We start from the raw sequence: 19,042 nt of genomic DNA, 5'->3' as shown, positions 1-19,042 counted from the left end.
ATAGAAATGAATGGGTCTGCAATTCGTTCCACAAAATGCGGAACAAAATTGCGGACGTGTGAATGGACCCTAAGTTCGGCATCTAAAGTTTGGGTTATCGAAGAATTGCGTTATGGATTCCGCTACCATGGACCATAACTTGGTCTGTGGTAGCGGAACGCATAACGCGATTCTTCGATAAGCCGAACTTTAGACGCCGAACTTAAAACACAAGTTCGCTCAACACTAATCAGGAATCGGATGTCTTCCGTTCAGTCACTGTACGGTTTTTGGACTGAGATGCTGCATACAGCGCAGAAGATCCTTCTATCTTCATTCAGCAGGACCTGCACTGACGTCACCGCGCGGTGAGCGCGATTATGTCATCAAAGATCCTTTTGCAGGTCCTGAAAGAAAAAGAAAGAAGACGATGCCGGCTGCGCGAACAAGTGGATGAGGCGAGGTCATTTTTTTTATTTTATTATTTAACCCCTCAAGGCACATTTTAGTAAGCATTCTGTATTCAGAATGCTATTATCTTCCCTTATAACCATGTTATAAGGGAAGATAATACAGTAAATAAACTTTAATGGAGTCCGGGGTTGCTTTCATCCCTATCATCCATGTGTGAAAATCACACCGCATCCGCACTTGCTTGCGATTGTCACGCAGACCCATTCATTTCTATGGGGCCTGCGTTGCGTGAAAAATGCAGAATATAGAACATGCTGCGATTTTCAAGTGATGCGTGAAAATCACCGCTCATCTGCACAGCCCCATTGAAGTGAATGGGTCCGGATTCCGTGCGGGTGCAATGCGTTCACCTCACACATCGCACCCGCGTGGAAATCTCGCCCGTGTGAAAGGGGCCTTAGGGTATTCCTTGGACTCACCGTCCTATTTTCATTCGACAAGAAGACGGCGTATAATTCCTCCAGGGGGTGCCGGGGTCTGTCTCGGATGTACTCACAAAGCTTCCACACGTTTTCTTCACTGTCGGAACAAATAAGCAGCAGTTATATTAAAGACACAGGACTTATAAGCTTCGTTCAGAGTTTCCGCCATTGTTCCTGCGATCCGAGAAAACCATAGCGACAACGCGCTTCCCCATATAAATGACAAGTAGAAATAAATCTCATTGTCTGGGTGTGCCCCCTAACGACATGTGGGACCCTCACCAGTAACAGCTGGTATAGCAGCAGGCACTGCGGCCTGGCAGCACTGGGGCGGCTTGTTGCATGGCATCCATCCTGTGGAGATCACACCCGAGGAGCTGAGGCCACAGCTTGTTGCCAGGCTCCCATGCTGCTCGGTGACAACCTCGTCTGCAGGAAGTGGTTCCCCAGGAAACGAAGACAGACTGGGATTGGAAAACAAGCAGTCACGTGTTAAATTAACCTTTTCCCCGCCAACCCGTTGTTTCGGCTGCCAAACTCGTTCCCTTTATGATAAAACTACAATACCCATGATTCCTACATGTAGTTTACTACGAGGGGAATCATGGGAGCTGTAGTAGGATCGCGCGTAGCCGAATCTACCTTCCTCACGCCGCTCGGTTTCTCATAAGGGGCGTGACGTCGTGACATCCACCCAATCACATGCTTTATTTACTTCCCGCGCTAAAACTCAACTGTTTCAGACGTCGACATGACGTGTACGTCCGCCGAGGATGTTTCGTAGCGAAAAATAGTCCCCCACTAATTTTCACTCTGACGCATCGGATGCGGGACGAAGTGCTTTTTATTGACGGACCTTCGGATAGGAAATGCTGATCCGTGTTTTTAGGATAGGGTTTTGCTTTCAGTGGCTAGTCGTTTTGGGAAAGAGGCCCACGGGCGGAGTGATTTGTGTGTTGCGTTACGGTGCGTGTGAGGAAAGTTTGTGGCGCCAGAATTTGGAAGTGTACGCGGTGAAAAGATGGTGCAGCTACGGAGCTCGACGGGGGCTAAGGGCGCTCCGGAGCCGCAGTATTGCGAGGACAGCTGTCTGCTGGATTCCAGCTCCGAGTTCTTGAGCCTGGAGTCTCCGCGGGGCAAATACACGAGGAGCTCCCGGAGGGCGCGTAACGAGGCGGCCGGCAGTATGGAGGAGCGCGGCGCTGTGAGTACGGGGGCCACGGGGGAGGTGTCGTCGGTTTGTCGGCTGTATGCTGGTGGCTGGCAGTGCGCTGTGGTGGCTGTGCGGCCTCCAGGCCAGATTTGCTTTTGTTGCGGGGGTCTTTCGTTCCAGTGTGTCATTGACCTGCTATTTCGGCGTTACCGTGGGTGGGATTGGCAGTGGCCTGAGTGGTCGTGCCTTGTGGGGTAGTGGGGCCACTGTTACTGGTGGTGGACCACTGGTGGTAGTCATTGGTGGAGCTCTGGGGCTCCCCCTGCTGGTAGTGTGGTGGAGGTGTAAGACGCAGGGTGCTCTCCTTGGTGGCTGTTAGGAACTGCTAGTAGGGACTTCAGGTTCCCCACATGCCCTGGGGGCTGGTGATGCCTTATAGGGGGGCCCACCTGGGGGTTGGTGATGCCTTACAGGGGTGTGTCCCCCCCAACCTGGGGGTTGGTGATGCCTTATGGGGGTCCCCCCCCCTCTGCCTGGGGGTTGGTGATGCCTTACTTTTCCTAGAACAATGTTTAGGTCCTCTGTTACTCCTCCTGGAGGTGAAAAATGGACAGTAAGGTGTTGACAATCCCACAGTATGCGCGAGTGCAGGGTGGGCAGCTCTGAACAGTCAGTGTTACCGGCCCCCTCCTGGACTGGTAACATTAGGTTATCAAATTATTCATTAACCTCTTAGAGGAGTAATAGAGGAAGGCATGGGGGAAAGTTCTAAGAGCAGATGCTGTAAGATCACTTACTAGAAGAGGAGCGCAGGTTGAGTCTCCTGCGGGAATTCCTCATTCATTTTTGGGCGTTTCTTCTCTAAATCCCGCAAGTGTTAATTGTGGATTGTTGAAAACGGTGAAATCTGCGGCTGATATCGAAATCCACATGACGGGTCAATTTCTACACAGAGCGAAAAAGCCGAATGTCCAGGAGATTAGTGAGATCTGATACATGGCGCTGCGTCATGTGGGGAGGGGGGGGGGTTGTTGTGACATTGACTTGTCGGAAGAATTGGTCCTCACTCGGTCTCAGTTTGGTGGGGGTCCGACTCTTGGCACCCCTGCTGAGGGGCCGCTGAGCTACTGCCACTTCAGTGCTGACCTGCGTGCCCCCCACATTATAGTGATGGGTGGTGTAATTACTCTGCCATTGAAGTGCATGAGAAGGGAAGCTGTAATTACACTGCACTATAACGCGGGGGGCGTGCAGGTCAGCACTTAGCTCTGCGGCCCCTCCTAAGAGCAGATCAGCGGGGGTGCCAACAGTCGGACCCCCCACCAAACTGAGACTGATGGGAGGGATATCAATATCACGAAACCGGAATAACCTTTTAAAGAAAATACCATCATATTCCATATACTTGTCACTGGGCCGCAGAACCTGACGATGTGTATGTAGTAAGTAAATCCTGGCACACTGGCACGCCATCGATAGGCTGCAGCAGTTACAGGACCAAACCACTTCGGATGTTGCCAGGAATGAACGGTAATACGGTGAGATTGTTTATCGCTGTATTTTAGTGATGTCACATGACAGCCATGACCGCTTCTAAAACGGATCCTGTCTATGTCAGTCCTGAGTTCTCATCTCGTTCATTCCTCGACCCTTGACTGACTATAATATGATGGTTGTACTTGGTCACTGATCACACAGCGGGGGTGGGGCAGCAGGATGAGGTCACATTATTACTGGGTGGCATCTCCCCTTGCTGTGATACCGGCTGCCACTCTGACTTGGTACTGGTCATACAGATGCTGGACGTCCTCCATCTTGGCCCTGTGGTTCAGCCAGGGTCGATGTTGTCTTCTGTGCATCCATCCACCCGTCCATTCCCAGACATTCATGATGGGGGAGAGATCTGGAAATCAAACTGCACGTGGTGTAGCGAGCAGTGTGTGGACGGGTGTGATCTTGTTAGAACACCACGTCTCAGGACTGGCTCACCAATGTCCTGGACATACTGACTGCTGGTCCACAAATACCAGATGGGAGCGGGCATGGTAGGTGATGGCACCCCACACCATGACACTGGGGATGGGCCTTTTCTCTGCACGGTGGCAGAAGCTGCTCTCCTGCGAGCTCAGATGTGACCAAGGCAGAAGCTGCTTTTATCATTGAATACTATTGCTTTCCATTGATGACTGGTGAGCGCCATGTCCGGAGCTCTGTGCACAGTGTGGGTGCAGTCACGCTGGCACAGGGAAAGCCCCCCCCCCCCCCGACTGATGCCTCAGTTGAGAAGTGACGGTTGTGTTAGGCTAATTTCACATCAGCGGTTTTCCTTTCCGGTATTGAGATCCGTCACTGGACAATAAGTCAATGGTGCCAAATCCGTTTTCTTGGACACACAAGCAAATGGATCCGGCGCCCATTCACTTATAATCATTTTTGTTCCGGATCCGTCATGGGTATTTTAGAGGTAATACCACGGACCTGCTCGGATGCAGACGGTTGTATTATCTTAGTGGAAGTGTTTTTGCTGATCCATGACGGATCCAGCAGAAACCCAAATGTGAAAGTAGCCTAAATTGTATTTAACCCCTTGCCGACCACCTGTTGACTGTATATGTCCAGGTGGCTGGGCTCCCCGTCCTTCCCCATTGCTCTATACATGTTACTGAGTGCAGCTCTCCAGTCCCAGAGGTCATGTGATTGTACCTGCTCCTAGACAGAGGCTCCTTTCGCCCACCTCATTTCCACGCCCTTCTGTCTTGATTGACAGGGCCAGGAATTGCTGCTCTCCTCCTGCTGGCCGTGTCTGCAGTGTAATCTCGCGCCGTCTTATTATTATTTATTATTTATTATCAACCAAAAATCATCTGTACCCTCAAATAGTACCAACAAAACTGCCACCTTATACCAGTTTCCAAAATGGGGTCACTTTTTGGGAGTTTCTACTCTAGGGGTGCTTCAAATGTGACATGGCAGATTAAAATTATCCCAGTAAAATCTGCCCTCCAAAAATCATATGGCGTTCCTTTCCTTCTGCGCAATGCCGTGTGCCAGTACAGCAGTTTATGACCACATATGTTTTTTTTTTTTGTAAACTACAGAATCGGGGCAATAAATATTGAGTTTTGTTTGGCTGTTAACCCTTGCTTTGTTAGCAGAAACCAATAGATTAAAATTAGGGATCGACCGATTACCGATATCGGCCGATATTCAGGATTTTGAACGTTATCGGCATCTATTTTGCCGATATACCGATAACTTATTGGCAACATGGATCGCGCTGCTCTCAGTGCTCCGTGTTCCCTCAGCAGCACAGGGGAGAAGGAAGCAGTGTCTTCCCCTGTGCTGCCGCTGCCACCAATGAGAGGAGGGAGGACAAGAGGAGGGGCGGGGCTGTGGCCACTGCGCCACCAATGAAGATAACTTTCTCATTCATTCAAATTGAACAGGAGGCGGGAGCTGGCTCCGATCGGTTACCATGGCAGCCAGGACGCTATTGAATCCCTGGCTGCCATGGTAAGCTCCATGCTGCTGTGTGCACAGAGCAGCAGGGACAGTGTGAGATCCTATTCACCCTGATAGAGATCTATCAGGGTGAATAGGACAAGGGTTCTAGTCCCTAAGGGCTCTTTCACACCTGCGTTCTTTTCTTCCGGCATAGAGTTCAGTCGTCGGGGCTCTATGCCGGAAGAATCCTGATCAGTTTTATCCTAATGCATTCTGAATGGAGAGAAATCCGTTCAGGATGCATCAGGATGTCTTCAGTTCCGGAACGTTTTTTGGCTGGAGAAAATACCGCAGCATGCTGCGCTTTTTGCTCCGGCCAAAAATCCTGAAGACTTGCCGCAAGGCCGGATCCGGAATTAATGCCCATTGAAAGGCATTGATCCGAATCCGGCCTTAAGCTAAACGTCGTTTCGGCGCATTGCCGGATCCGACGTTTAGCTTTTTCTGAATGGCTGCCGGGACGCTAAAGTCCTGGCAGCCATGGTAAAGTGTAGCGGGGGAGCAGTATACTTACCGTCCGTGCGGCTCCCGGGCCGCTCCAGAGTGACATCAGGGCGCCCCAAGCGCATGGATCACGTGATCGCATAGCACGTCATCCATGCGCATGGGGTGCTCTGACGTCATTCTGGAGCGCGTCGGGAGCCGCGCGGACTGTAAGTATACTGCTCCCCCACTCCCCGCTCCTACTATGGCAACCTGGACTTTAATAGCGTCCTGGCTGCCATAGTAACACTGAAAGCATTTTGAAGACGGATCCGTCTTCAAATGCTTTCAGTACACTTGCGTTTTTCCGGATCCGGCGTGTAATTCCGGCAAGTGGAGTACACGCCGGATCCGGACAACGCAAGTGTGAAAGAAGCCTAAGGTGGCTAAAAGTTAGTAAAAAAAAAAAAAAAACACCAAAATATTAAGTATAAATGAAAGAAATATTTACAAAAAAAAAATACACATTAACAATAAACATTCATTTTCAGCAGATTTGTGTAGGATATATTTTTTTTTCAAAAATGAAAATTCACTGAATATCGGTATAAATTATCGGCCTGAAAGTTCACAAATTATCGGTATCGGCCCTAAAAAATCAATATCTGTCGATCCCTAATTAAATGGAAAATCTGCCCAAAAAAGTGAAATTCTGAAATTTCATCTCCATTTTCCTTTAGTTCCTGTTGGACACCTAAAGAGGTTAACGACGTTTGTAAAATCGGTTTTTAATACCTTGAGGGGTGTAGTTTCTAAAATTGGGTCATTTTTTGGGTGGTTTCTATTATTTAAGCCTCACAAAGTGACTTCAGACCTGAACTGGTCCTTTTAAAAAGTGGGTTTTGGAAATTTTCAAGATTTGCTTCTAAGCCTTCTAACGTCCCCCAAAAGAAAATTTTGTCATTTACAAAATGATCCAAATATGAAGTAGACATATGGGGAATGTAAAATTTTGAAAAGTGCAAATTTTTCCAAACTTTTTGGTAAATTTGTTATTTAAAAAAATAAATAAATAAAAGTGAAATATTTTGACTCAGTTACCACTGTCATAAAGCGCAATATGTGAGGAGAAATCTGAGACTGGCCTAGATAAGTAAGCGTTTTAAAGTTATCACCACATAAAGTGACACATGTAGCGCGACCTCTGCTGACATCTCTTTTGGAAGAGTAAAAATACTCCCCTTACCATTTTTGAGGAGTATTTTCCGCCGATGAGAAGTACGAAAGTTACAGTAATTCAAATGGTTAAAGGGGTTGTCCAAGTTATATTTATTGATGACCTATCCTCAGGATAGGTCATCAATATCAGATCGGCCGGGTCCGACACCCGGCACCCCCTCCGATCAGCTGTTTGAAGAGAAGGAGCGTGCCGTGCCAGCGCTGCCTCCTCTTCACTGTTTACCTTCTAGCCGTTGCATCTGCAGTGGTGAGCAGGTGTAATTACACCCAAGCCTTCCCATTCATTTCAATAGGAAGGCTTGGGTGTAATTACACCTGCTCACCACTGCAGATGCAACGGCTAGAAGGTAAACAGTGAAGAGGAGGCAGCGCTGGCACCGCGCACGCCTTCTCTTCAAACAGCTGATCAGTGGAGGTCCCAGGTGTCGGACCCCGGCCTATCTGATATTGATGACCTATCCTGAGGATAGGTCATCAATAAATATAACTTGGATAACCCCTTTAATACAAAGGCCTACGTAACATTAAGGGGTTGCTGTTTATGCAGGGAAACCATTACTAGTAGTCTAGAACTGTCTTCCATGCATAAATAGCAAATTTAGACCATTTTAAATTTAACTGAGGTCACTGTTGCTCTGAGGGGGGTCGGCACCACTGAGGTCACTGTTGCTGTGAATTTATGAGGTTTAAAGGGTTTGTCCTAAAATCGATATTTATCACCTGTCGTTAAAGTGGACCCCCTCACCTCTCCAGATTTGTCTGTTTTGGTAACTACTTGCACCCCCCATGTAATAACAATCCTGGAGCATCTATTCTTATGACTTTATGTTGCACCATTCCTCTTATTTCTGCTATTAGTTATGAATGACTTGCTAGCAGTTTGCAGTGAAGGTCCAGATGGGGGTGTCCCTGCACAGCCTGATATTATTCAATCAGTGCTTTCAACTGGTAACACCCCGCTGGACCTTTATTGCAGACTACTAGCAATTTGTTTTATAAGTTCTAGTAGGAATAATAGAGGAATGGTACAATATAGTCACAAGAATTGACTCCCCAGAATTGGTATTGAATGGGAAATGCAAGTCGTTACTAAAACAGACATGTCCCCTTCAAGTACATGATCGCTGGGGGCCCCACCTTGGTTACCATGTTCTAGATGTTCTCTGGGTCAAGTATAGATAGGTAAATAGTAGGGGTGCACCGAAAATATCGGCCGAAAATGCACCTAATCCACTTCGGACGATATTGTTACATATCGGCCGAAAATATGGGGTGTGGGATTTGTCACCCACCATCTGCGGGCGGGCGGTTTACTTTGTCACTGCATCTTTATTTTACCTTACAATCGTGACGCTCCAGTAACTAACAACTCTGCAGGCAGAGCGGAGGCCGGCGTAACGTCACTTACTCACGTGACGCGCCTGCTCCGCCTCCTTTATTCATAAAGTTGGCGGAGCAGGTGCGTCACGTGAGTAAGTGACGTTACGCCGCCCTCCGCTCTGCCTGCAGAGTTGTTACCGGAGCGTCACGATTGTAAGGTAAAATAAAGATGCAGTGAGTGATGCAGTGAGTGATGCTGTGAGCAGCAGGGCTGGGGCTGTTATGGGTAGGGGGATCGGTCTATGGCACTGCTATGGGGAGGGGGGATCTGTGCACTGCTATGGGGAGGGGGGATCTGTGCACTGCTATGGGGAGGGGGGATCTGTGCACTGCTATGGGGAGGGGGGATCTGTGCACTGTTATGGGGAGGGGGGATCTGTGCACTGTTATGGGGAGGGGGGATCTGTGCACTGTTATGGGGAGGGGGGATCTGTGCACTGTTATGGGGAGGGGGGATCTGTGCACTGTTATGGGGAGGGGGGATCTGTGCACTGTTATGGGGAGGGGGGATCTGTGCACTGTTATGGGGAGGGGGGATCTGTGCACTGTTATGGGGATAACAGTGCACATATCCCCTTTTCATAACAGCGCCACCCACAGATCCCCCCTCTCCATAACAGCGCCACCCACAGATCCCCCCTCTCCATAACAGCGCCACCCACAGATCCCCCCTCTCCATAACAGCGCCACCCACAGATCCCCCCTCTCCATAACAGCGCCACCCACAGATCCCCCCTCTCCATAACAGCGCCACCCACAGATCCCCCCTCTCCATAACAGCGCCACCCACAGATCCCCCCTCTCCATAACAGCGCCACCCACAGATCCCCCCTCTCCATAACAGCGCCACCCACAGATCCCCCCTCTCCATAACAGCGCCACCCACAGATCCCCCCTCTCCATAACAGCGCCACCCTCAGATCCCCCCTCTCCATAACAGCGCCACCCTCAGATCCCCCCTCTCCATAACAGCGCCACCCACAGATCCCCCCTCTCCATAACAGCGCCACCCACAGATCCCCCCTCTCCATAACAGCGCCACCCACAGATCCCCCCTCTCCATAACAGCGCCACCCACAGATCCCCCCCTCTCCATAACAGCGCCACCCACAGATCCCCCCTCTCCATAACAGCGCCACCCACAGATCCCCCCTCTCCATAACAGCGCCACCCACAGATGAATTTCATTCATGAAAAATAATTATTAATAAAATCATTAAAAAAAAAGTATTTTAAAAGTATTTGGGCAAAAAGGCAGTTTCGGTTTTCGGTCAAGGGCATCCTGAATTTTCGGTTTCGGACCAGAATTTTCATTTCGGTGCACCCCTAGTAAATAGTGTTGATCTTGGGACAATCTCTTAAATTTGTGCTGCTGTTTCTGTGCAGCTGGTCAATGGGGTTTGCCATCCATCACGTGGCCATTGCTGCCCACCAAAGTTACATCCTTGTAGATGAGCTCTCAGGTGGGTATGTCGTGCCACCGGGGCTATTGGTAGACTCTGAAGAGACCTGAGGCTCTGGCAGAGCAGGGCACAGGCACAATGGATGGTGGTGCATGCTGGTGCCAAGGGCACAAGTGAAAGACCTAGGCTGATACCTCTGGTGCCAGGTGCTCGCACCGCCACAGTCACTTGTTGTGGATCTGGATGACATCATCACGCAGTGATAACCACCAGGCTCGCCTGTAGATCTAGGGTGCAGCAACCTTCGGCACTCCAGCTGCTGTGAAACTACAACACCCAGCATGCACACTTGCTCAGCTGTTCTTGTAACTCCTAAAGAAGTGAATGGAGGATACTGGGAGTTGTAGTTTCAGAACAGCTGGAGTGTCGGAGGTTGCTGATCCCTGATCTAGAGGCTGTCATTTTGTGTTATGCTTGATCTTGCTATAAAGGGGAGTTTGTCTTCCATGACCCATTGCCCTATCTCATGCCACCAGATAATGCCACAAAATTGGAACATGCTGCAATGAATTATCCTTCATGGATTCATAGGAAAGCTGACAGGTGACATAGGTAGAGGTCTACAGGTGACAGGTGTGTCCGTTATGGAGGTTGTATGGAGGTCTCCTGTTGGCGTGTCCAGTGCTGGGACCCTCGCTGACTTCTATAAGCAGGAGTCTGAAGCGCCACTTTTCCTCACTGCTGAGCACCGTAGTGAAGACGGTCCCCTAGACCTTCTATTGAGGCAGTCTTCAGTACCGTGCTCCGCAGGGAGGAGAGACAGCGCTCGGCTGAGGCTTCAGACTCATCATTATAGGGAAAAACAAGGCGCTCAGATCCGTGACCCCCACTAAATTTCACAGGAAGGCCACTTACCCCCGCCAGTATGGATCGCGCGCCTACTTCCTCACTTCAGAGCGGTGTGCCATAAGCTCCGGCAGCCGCTCAAACTGACCAATAACAAAGCTCCTCACTGTTAGGCTGGGTTCACACTTGAGCGTTTTACAGCGCGTTCAAACGCGCTGTAAAACGCTCAACACATGAAAACCAATGCTTCCCTATGGCCCTGGTTCTCACTTGAGCGTTTTACAGCGCTGAAAAACGCGCTGTAAAACGCCCTACGCTCAAACAAGTACTTGAGCTTCTTTGGGGCGTTTTGACGCGCGTTTGTGGCCATAGGACATTGCAGTCAATCACACAAACGCGCGTTTACTATTGCAAAAAACGCTCGTCAAAAACGCGCGTTAACCGCGCATATCAAAGACGCTCAGGTCTGAACCCAGCCTAAGGAGCCTTGTTATTGGTTGTTTCAGGCAGCAGCTGCGCTGCCTGTGCCGTTCACAGCGCTCACTGCACTGATGAAAGGCAGGGAGAAGTGTAAGGCGTATCGGTACGTCTTAGACTTTTTCCAGGGAGTAAAATGGCCTGAACAGGCGTTGATGATGCTTGTACAGGCATTATTGCAACCTCTGCATGTCAGATATGCAAAAAATGGCCTGGGCCAGAAAGGGTTAAGGGAATAAAGATAATTGGGCAAATGTCGTGTTTTTTTTTTTTTGTTTAAGCAAAATTAGGTAAATGCACTAACACAAAATACAACACTTACAAACAATAAGGGGTTAGACCAAGTACAACACAACTACTACTTACATTCATCTAGAGTCCTGACTACATCCAGACTGCAGGTACTTACGTCACCATCTGATTGCAGCACATCGGCGGGGGAGCCCACTCAGCGAGACCATCACAGACTCTGAGGAACAACCATTTTCTACGCAGAAGCGTCTATCGCATAGGACTAGGTGAACTCCGATGGCTTGCTGAAACAGTCCAGCTTTTATCCTGTTAACCAAAGGCCTTCGACCCCTGATGGAATGTAGCTAGATCACGTTGTCCTTAATTGGCTCTGTGCATATCTAGGTTTTCTGGTATTATGAACCTTGCAGTGGTCAATTCTCAGATCCACAATAAATCAGAATCTCAAGACAAACTATGCAGACAATGCTAAATCTCGTGCACACACATTTACAACTGTAGAGGTCCTGTAATAAGTGAGACAATACCTGGTACAGATTTCAGACCTCTCTTCTTTGCTCAGGCTAAACATTTCCACACCCGCTTAATTGTTTCTTTTCATCTGACACAGAAGTATACAAGGTCTCAAACAGCTGACTGGGGTACTTTCACACTAGCGGCAGGTGGTGACTCGGGCGGGTGAACAGCCTGTTGGATCCGTCCTCACCGCCTAGTTGAACCGAAACGCCTCATTAGCATATGAGGTGCCGGAACTGCCAGAGACCACAGCGGACGAAGATGGGGGGGGGATCCTGTAAAAAAAATACTCGGAAATGCATCACTGGGGGCCGCACTGTTAGGTAATGTAACTATTTCTATACATGTATCCTGGTGAAAGGTCCTCTAACTATTCAAGTTCAAACATTGCCAAACGGTCTTTAATTCATTTAGAGGTGAGAATAATTTTATCAGACCCAATGGATTCCAAATGATCAGAGCTATATTCATAGTCGCACTTCAGACCAGCCTATGGGGCTCTAGAAAGGTTTCCCCAACATACACTTTCTCGCTCACATCATTGGGGGACACAGGACCGTGGGTATAGCTTGCTGCTGCCACTAGGAGGCGGCACTAGGCTGAAAACTGTTAGCGCCTCCCCTGCAGGCTATACCCCCTCCAGCCTGGAGAGAGCATTTCAGTTTTTAGCTTAGTGTCATAGGAGGCAGACCTCCCTGCTTGGCAGTGTGGCTCCCGCTCATCAACTTTTTCTTCTTTTTGCCATTCATTCATGTCACTACTAGTTTGTCGCTTTGCCATTCGGCCTAGCGACAGCTCCGAGAGTGTTCCCAAAGGTTCTTGCCCCCCTCATGGGTCTCCTGCGCTCCAGGGGCATCACTTTCCTCCCGTATCTAGACGATATCTTGATCAAAGCATCTACAGTCTCCCAATGCGAGGAGAGTCTTCAGATCACTTTGAGCACCCTGTCCCACTTCGGGTGGATAGTCCATCGGCGGAAATCCTGCTTATCTCCCACCACACAAATCAGGTTTCTGGGCATGATACTAGACTCAGGTGCAGCCGTGGTACGCTTGCCATTGGACAAGAGCGTGGACATTCAGAGATCTATACGCATATTACTCTAACGCCGCAATACGTCTATCCGCAATTGCATGCGGGTGCTGGGCATGATTGTGGCCTCCTTCGAGGCCATTCCCTTCGCTCAATTTCACACGAGGTGTTTTCAACGAGCCATTTTGTCATCTTGGGACAAATCCCCGGATTCTCTGGATCGCCGAATCCGGCTGTCCCTCCAAACGCGTACAGCCCTCGGATGGTGGACAGAGTCTGCGCATCTGTTGGCAGGGAAATCCTTCCTTCTAGTGATATGGACGATCATTACAACAGACGCCAGCCTTCGCAGTTGGGGCGGAGTTCTCGCCACACGGACGGTCCAGGGTGTTTGGTCTCCATCGGAGTCCAAACTTCCCATCAACATACTGGAACTCCGGGCCATTTATCTCTCCCTTGTCCATTGGACTCCACTTCTGCAGGGTCGTCCGATCAGGGTGCAGTTGGACAATGCCACAGCTGTGGCCTACATCAACCACCAAGGAGGGACTCTCAGCCTTCCGGTGATGCAGGAGTCTGCGAAGATTTTGCAGTGGGCGGAGTCCCATGTTCCGATGATTTCGGCAGTCTTCATCCCGGGAGTGGACAACTGGACGGCAGACTTTCTCAGCCGGACAATAGTGGACCCGAGGGAGTGGTCCCTCCATCCGGAGATGTTCGAGGCCATCTGTCTCAGGTGGGGACGTCCGGAAGTGGACTTGATGGCGTCCAGGTTCAATCACAAGCTCCCGTGCTTCCTCTCTCGCGCAAGGGATCCAGCAGCACACGGCGTGGACGCTCTCGTGGCGTCTTGGGACATCTTCGCGTTTCTTTGTGTTCCCACCGTTACCACTTCTACCTCGGATCCTACGCAGAATCAGGAAGGAAGGCATCAAGACGATCCTGTTCGCCCCAGACTGGCCTCGACGAGCTTGGTACTCAGAACTCATTCTTCTGCTAGGAGATGCTCCGTGGCCTCTGCCAATCAGAACCGATCTACTCTCCCAGGGCCCAGTCTTCCGTCAGAGTTTAGATACGCTACGTTTAACGACGTGGCTGTTGAAACCTTTCTGTTGAAACGCAGAGGTTTTTCTGATGCGGTCATTCGAACCATGATTAGGGCCAGGAAAACTTCCTCTTCTAGGATTTACTACCGGACCTTGAAATCCTTCTTGCGTTTCTGCGAGGAACGAGCTCTTCCTCCCAGGCGTTTTTCCCTTCCGACGGTTCTAGCGTTCCTTCAGTCGGGATTGGACCTGGGCATGGCTCTCAGTTCCCTCAAAGGGCAGGTCTCGGCCCTGTCCATTTTTTTTTTTCCCAACGTGCTGTAGCTGTCCTAGGTCCGGTCAAGACTTTCTTGCAAGGAGTAGCTCATACTGTTCCCCCATATCGGCCCCCATTACATTTTTGGGACCTGAACCTGGTTCTCGGTGCACTCCAGACAGCGCCGTTCGAACCTCTGAGTGAAGTTTCCATCCGTCTACTTTCCTGGAAAGTGGCCTTTTTAGTGGCCATTACCTCTGTTCGACGGGTTTCGGAACTGGCAGCTCTCTCCTACAAGGAACCCTTTTTGGTGTTTCGCCAAGATAAGGTGGTTCTTCGTCCAGTGCCATCTTTTTTACCAAAGGTTGTTTCTGCCTTTCACGTGAATGAGGACATTGTTTTGCCCTCAGCCTTCTCATCCGCGCGAGGTCTCCCTCCATCGTCTGGATGTAGTACGTGCCTTGAAGATCTATCTGTCGGTGGTGGCCCCCTTTAGATGCACTGACGCTCTGTTCGTTATCTTGGAAGGCCCTCGTAAAGGTTTGGCGGCTTCAAAGGTGACTATTGCTCGGTGGATTCGCTCGGCCTTTGCCGAGGCCTATCGTTCCAGGGACAAGGTTCCTCCACCCGGGATCACGGCTCACTTTACCAGAGCGGTCGGGGCTTCTTGGGCACACCTCCACCACGCTTCTGCGTCTCAGTTGTGTAAAGCAGTGACTTGGTCCTCTCTACACACCTTTACAAAATTTTACCGGGTGCATTCATTGGCCTCGGCGCATGCTTCTCTCGGCTGCAGGGTTCTGCAGGCCGCAGTTCAGTGACTTCCATAGAGTTGGTTTGGGAGAATTTTGTTTCCCTCCCCGGGGACTGCTTTAGGATGTCCCACGGTCCTGTGTCCCCCAATGATATGAGCGAGAAAATGAAATCTAATTTTTCTGGCACAAGTCTCCTTGTGAGGCTCTCCTTGGTTTTGGCACTTTGCACAGTCTGGCCTCCTAGCTCCCTGTTATGTGCCCCGTCTGCAGGTGGTGGAGTATTGGACGCTTTTCCTGAGCCCTCATGCGCACACTTTAGGCAAACAATTTAATATATCTAGTGCTAGGTTTCATGGATACCTCCATTGTCATGCCCTTCCAGCTCAGTACAAAATTACATGTATATTTTTCTGCTGGTGAGTACGATTGGAGATGCCAAATTTATCTAGATTTTATACTTAAAATAAAATAAACATGCTGTTGCCATGTTGTAACAATTTGTATTTTTTATTATTATTATTTTTTTTTTTGGTCAAGCTGTAGTTCCTATTGGTTATATTTTGGGACACATGCCTTCTTAATCACTTTTTAGTACAGTCTTTTCGGGTGGAGACGAGGTGACCAAAAAGCAGCAACCCTGGCAGGAGTACTTCACTGTGCACCCGGCAGTTGGGGTAGCACAGGGCAGAAGGAGCACCCTCCATCTAACAGCTCTGCTGCTGCGGATACTGTTAACCGGGGCATTTCTGATGGTTTAATGGCTGGGAGCAGAGAAATATTCGATTTCCATCTGTTACAGATGGGGTGTCGGCTGTATAGCCCCCAGCACTGGTAACAGTGGAGTCGGCTCCCTCCTGAGCACACACTGTATTTCTACATCTGGCACACATGTATGGCGGATGTTGCGGAGTGGTTAGAGAGTACCAGGATATGCCAACGATCTCCCATTGCTGTGCCAGTCAGCCACAGAGCCAGCACCAGACAGTGGCAGAACTCTTCCTAAGCAGCGCTGCCACTTTGTTCTAGCGATCAGTGAATTTCACAGCTGAAACTCGGGCATTATGTGTGAGAAAACCTTTCAATTGGTGTCTACACATTTTAAGGGTTAGTTCACACTACACTTGTAAAAAAAAAATCAGCGCTGAATTCAAGCAGATTTTTACACCTTAAAATTACACATTTTTGATGTGTTTTTTAATGCAGATTTTTTTTATATTTGACTCTACAGGTTGGTTTTGATGCCAACCATAGAAACCCCCCCTTCCACATCACAGGAGCCATGTTAGATAACATATAACAGCACATCTGTATGTTCACTTTGAGCGCCAATAATTGCATTAAAGGACCGAAAATGAAATGTGCCTTTTAATCAAAATTTTAGTTAACATATCCAGAGTTGCACTTTTATGTACCAAAACAAATGAAACTGCACTCCCCAACCCCCCCCCCCCCCTCCTTTTTTTTTTTTTTTTTTTAAATATATAAACAAATTCAAAACCTTATTAAATTCTATAGTACTTTTCCCACAAGCGTTTTTGGGACGTTTACGTGCACATCGCAAATGGTGCATTTTTTATATTTATTTTTTTCCTGCTACACATTAATTTGATTGGGAAAATGTTTGCTGATTCTTCCCCAAGATAGGGCACGCGGCTTCTTTTTTACACGTGCTGACTCCCATTCAAATAATGAGAGGCTGTTTTTATAGGTGTTTTTTTTTTTGCCTGGTCAAAAAAAAACATGTGAACTGACCCTTAAACTTGATATTGAGCGCAACCGCATCTGCATTTACCTACACAAAAATAGTGCAAGAGCCTAAATATCTAAAAAATGTACTTTATTTGATTTTAATGATGCATATACAGTGTATATAAGGAAATATATCTTCAGACGTAACACGTGATTGTACAATATATCAAGTACATGATTTTACATATAAATGATACATGGGAGGCACAAACCTAACTGTAATAAATCGCGCATCATCGTGATCAGTTCCAAGGTCCTTCTGAGAAATAGTGCATATGGCGCCCCGTGTTGATCCACTTGGTGTGTGGGGTGCACTGTGAAGTGCTTATTGTTGGTCAGATTTTTTTTTTTTTTTTTTTTTAAGATTGTCATGTTGTTGTGCTTTTGGTCTATGAACATAAAGGTGACATGTCAGGAAGATGACATTGTTTTGCCCTTTATTCCTTTCTAGGGTTCATTCTCTAGCAAAGAAGCTAATGGCGGCGGCCACGCACTGCGTTCATTGACCAAGAAGAAAGCAGAAAATGGACATAACCTCTCCGATTCAAGCTTAGACAAAAATAATGAATCCTTGACCATGAGTAACACTGAAGAGAAAAGATTTACTAGGTGCGTACATCTGACACGTAGGTCTTTGTTAGTGCTTCAGGAGATCAGAAAGTGCAAATATCTCGACCCCTGGATATAACACTCAACATGTGTGTGAGCCATCCATGTGTCTGTATAGATGTGTATATATATTTCTCTCTCGTATCATTGGGGGACACAGAAGACCATGGGTATGGCTGCTGCTGCCACTAGGAGGCATGGGTATGGCTGCTGCTGCCGCCACTAGGAGGCATGGGTATGGCTGCTGCTGCCGCCACTAGGAGGCATGGGTATAGCTGCTGCTGCCACTAGGAGGCATGGGTATAGCTGCTGCTGCCACTAGGAGGCATGGGTATAGCTGCTGCTGCCACTAGGAGGCATGGGTATAGCTGCTGCTGCCACTAGGAGGCATGGGTATAGCTGCTGCTGCCACTAGGAGGCATGGGTATAGCTGCTGCTGCCACTAGGAGGCATGGGTATAGCTGCTGCTGCCACTAGGAGGCATGGGTATAGCTGCTGCTGCCACTAGGAGGCATGGGTATAGCTGCTGCTGCCACTAGGAGGCATGGGTATAGCTGCTGCTGCCACTAGGAGGCATGGGTATAGCTGCTGCTGCCACTAGGAGGCATGGGTATAGCTGCTGCTGCTGCCACTAGGAGGCATGGGTATAGCTGCTGCTGCCACTAGGAGGCATGGGTATAGCTGCTGCTGCCACTAGGAGGCATGGGTATGGCTGCTGCTGCCACTAGGAGGCATGGGTATGGCTGCTGCTGTCACTAGGAGGCATGGGTATAGCTGCTGCTGCCACTAGGAGGCATGGGTATAGCTGCTGCTGCCACTAGGAGGCATGGGTATAGCTGCTGCTGCCACTAGGAGGCATGGGTATAGCTGCTGCTGCCACTAGGAGGCATGGGTATAGCTGCTGCTGCCACTAGGAGGCATGGGTATAGCTGCTGCTGCCACTAGGAGGCATCAGCTATACCCATGGTCTGCTGTGTCCCCCAATGAACTCAGCGAGAAAAGGATTTTACAGTTAAGCACAGAAAATCCTTTTTTTTAATTTTATTTTACCCTGAACAAGAAATGTCTGTGTTTTTCAGCTATGATGTGTATACTGAACCTTAATATTGGCATTAAAACATTGTTTTCGCCTTTTCTAGGAGGTTGGCAAGATTGCAGGCAGATACAACAACAAATGGCAGTTCCCAAGAAGGTAGAAAGTCCTTTAGATTCCTTAAAACATTCCTGTAAACAAAATATAAAATTTTGAATTAACAGAATACTGGAGCTGCTCCCATTATGGTGTAAGGATAACCGCCAGTGGTCCAGTGACACTCATGAGTGATTAAGGTTCATTGATGCTCTTGGGGAGTGAAGGCTAGCCTGTCTTGTGTTATCCCACAAGAGTTACTGTAGCACATATTGGTGAAAGTGTACAAGCTGGATAGACTTCACAGTACACCTTCAGTAGCTGTTAAACAAGTGCTTGTTTCCTTGACACCTATTCCTCTATATGTTCTCAATGAGAAGAGGGGAGTAAGCCATTGG

General features: G+C 48.7%; 2 protein-coding genes across 2 annotated transcripts in view; one reads left to right on the top strand and one right to left on the bottom strand.

Annotated features, from left to right (window-relative positions):
* The window catches only part of NTAQ1 (N-terminal glutamine amidase 1), a 42,899-nt gene extending 41,488 nt beyond the window's left edge, over positions 1 to 1,411 (bottom strand). The window contains exons 1-2 of the mRNA XM_040432607.1: positions 1,158 to 1,411; positions 873 to 972 (exon numbers count right to left, since the gene is read on the bottom strand). Coding sequence (XP_040288541.1) covers positions 873 to 972; positions 1,158 to 1,228 — 171 coding nt within the window. The 5' untranslated portion in view covers positions 1,229 to 1,411. The remainder of the gene's footprint in view (positions 1 to 872; positions 973 to 1,157) is intronic.
* Positions 1,412 to 1,674: 263 nt separating this feature from the next.
* ATAD2 (ATPase family AAA domain containing 2) overlaps positions 1,675 to 19,042 on the top strand; it is a 105,847-nt gene continuing 88,479 nt past the window's right edge. The window contains exons 1-3 of the mRNA XM_040432550.1: positions 1,675 to 2,079; positions 17,358 to 17,515; positions 18,655 to 18,707. Coding sequence (XP_040288484.1) covers positions 1,897 to 2,079; positions 17,358 to 17,515; positions 18,655 to 18,707 — 394 coding nt within the window. The 5' untranslated portion in view covers positions 1,675 to 1,896. The remainder of the gene's footprint in view (positions 2,080 to 17,357; positions 17,516 to 18,654; positions 18,708 to 19,042) is intronic.

The sequence above is a fragment of the Bufo bufo genome, chromosome 5 (assembly GCF_905171765.1).
Source record: "Bufo bufo chromosome 5, aBufBuf1.1, whole genome shotgun sequence".
Classification (NCBI taxonomy): Eukaryota; Metazoa; Chordata; class Amphibia; order Anura; family Bufonidae; genus Bufo; species Bufo bufo.
The sequence above is the reverse complement of the archived record's forward strand: the minus strand, read 5'-3'. Positions and strand labels throughout refer to the sequence as shown.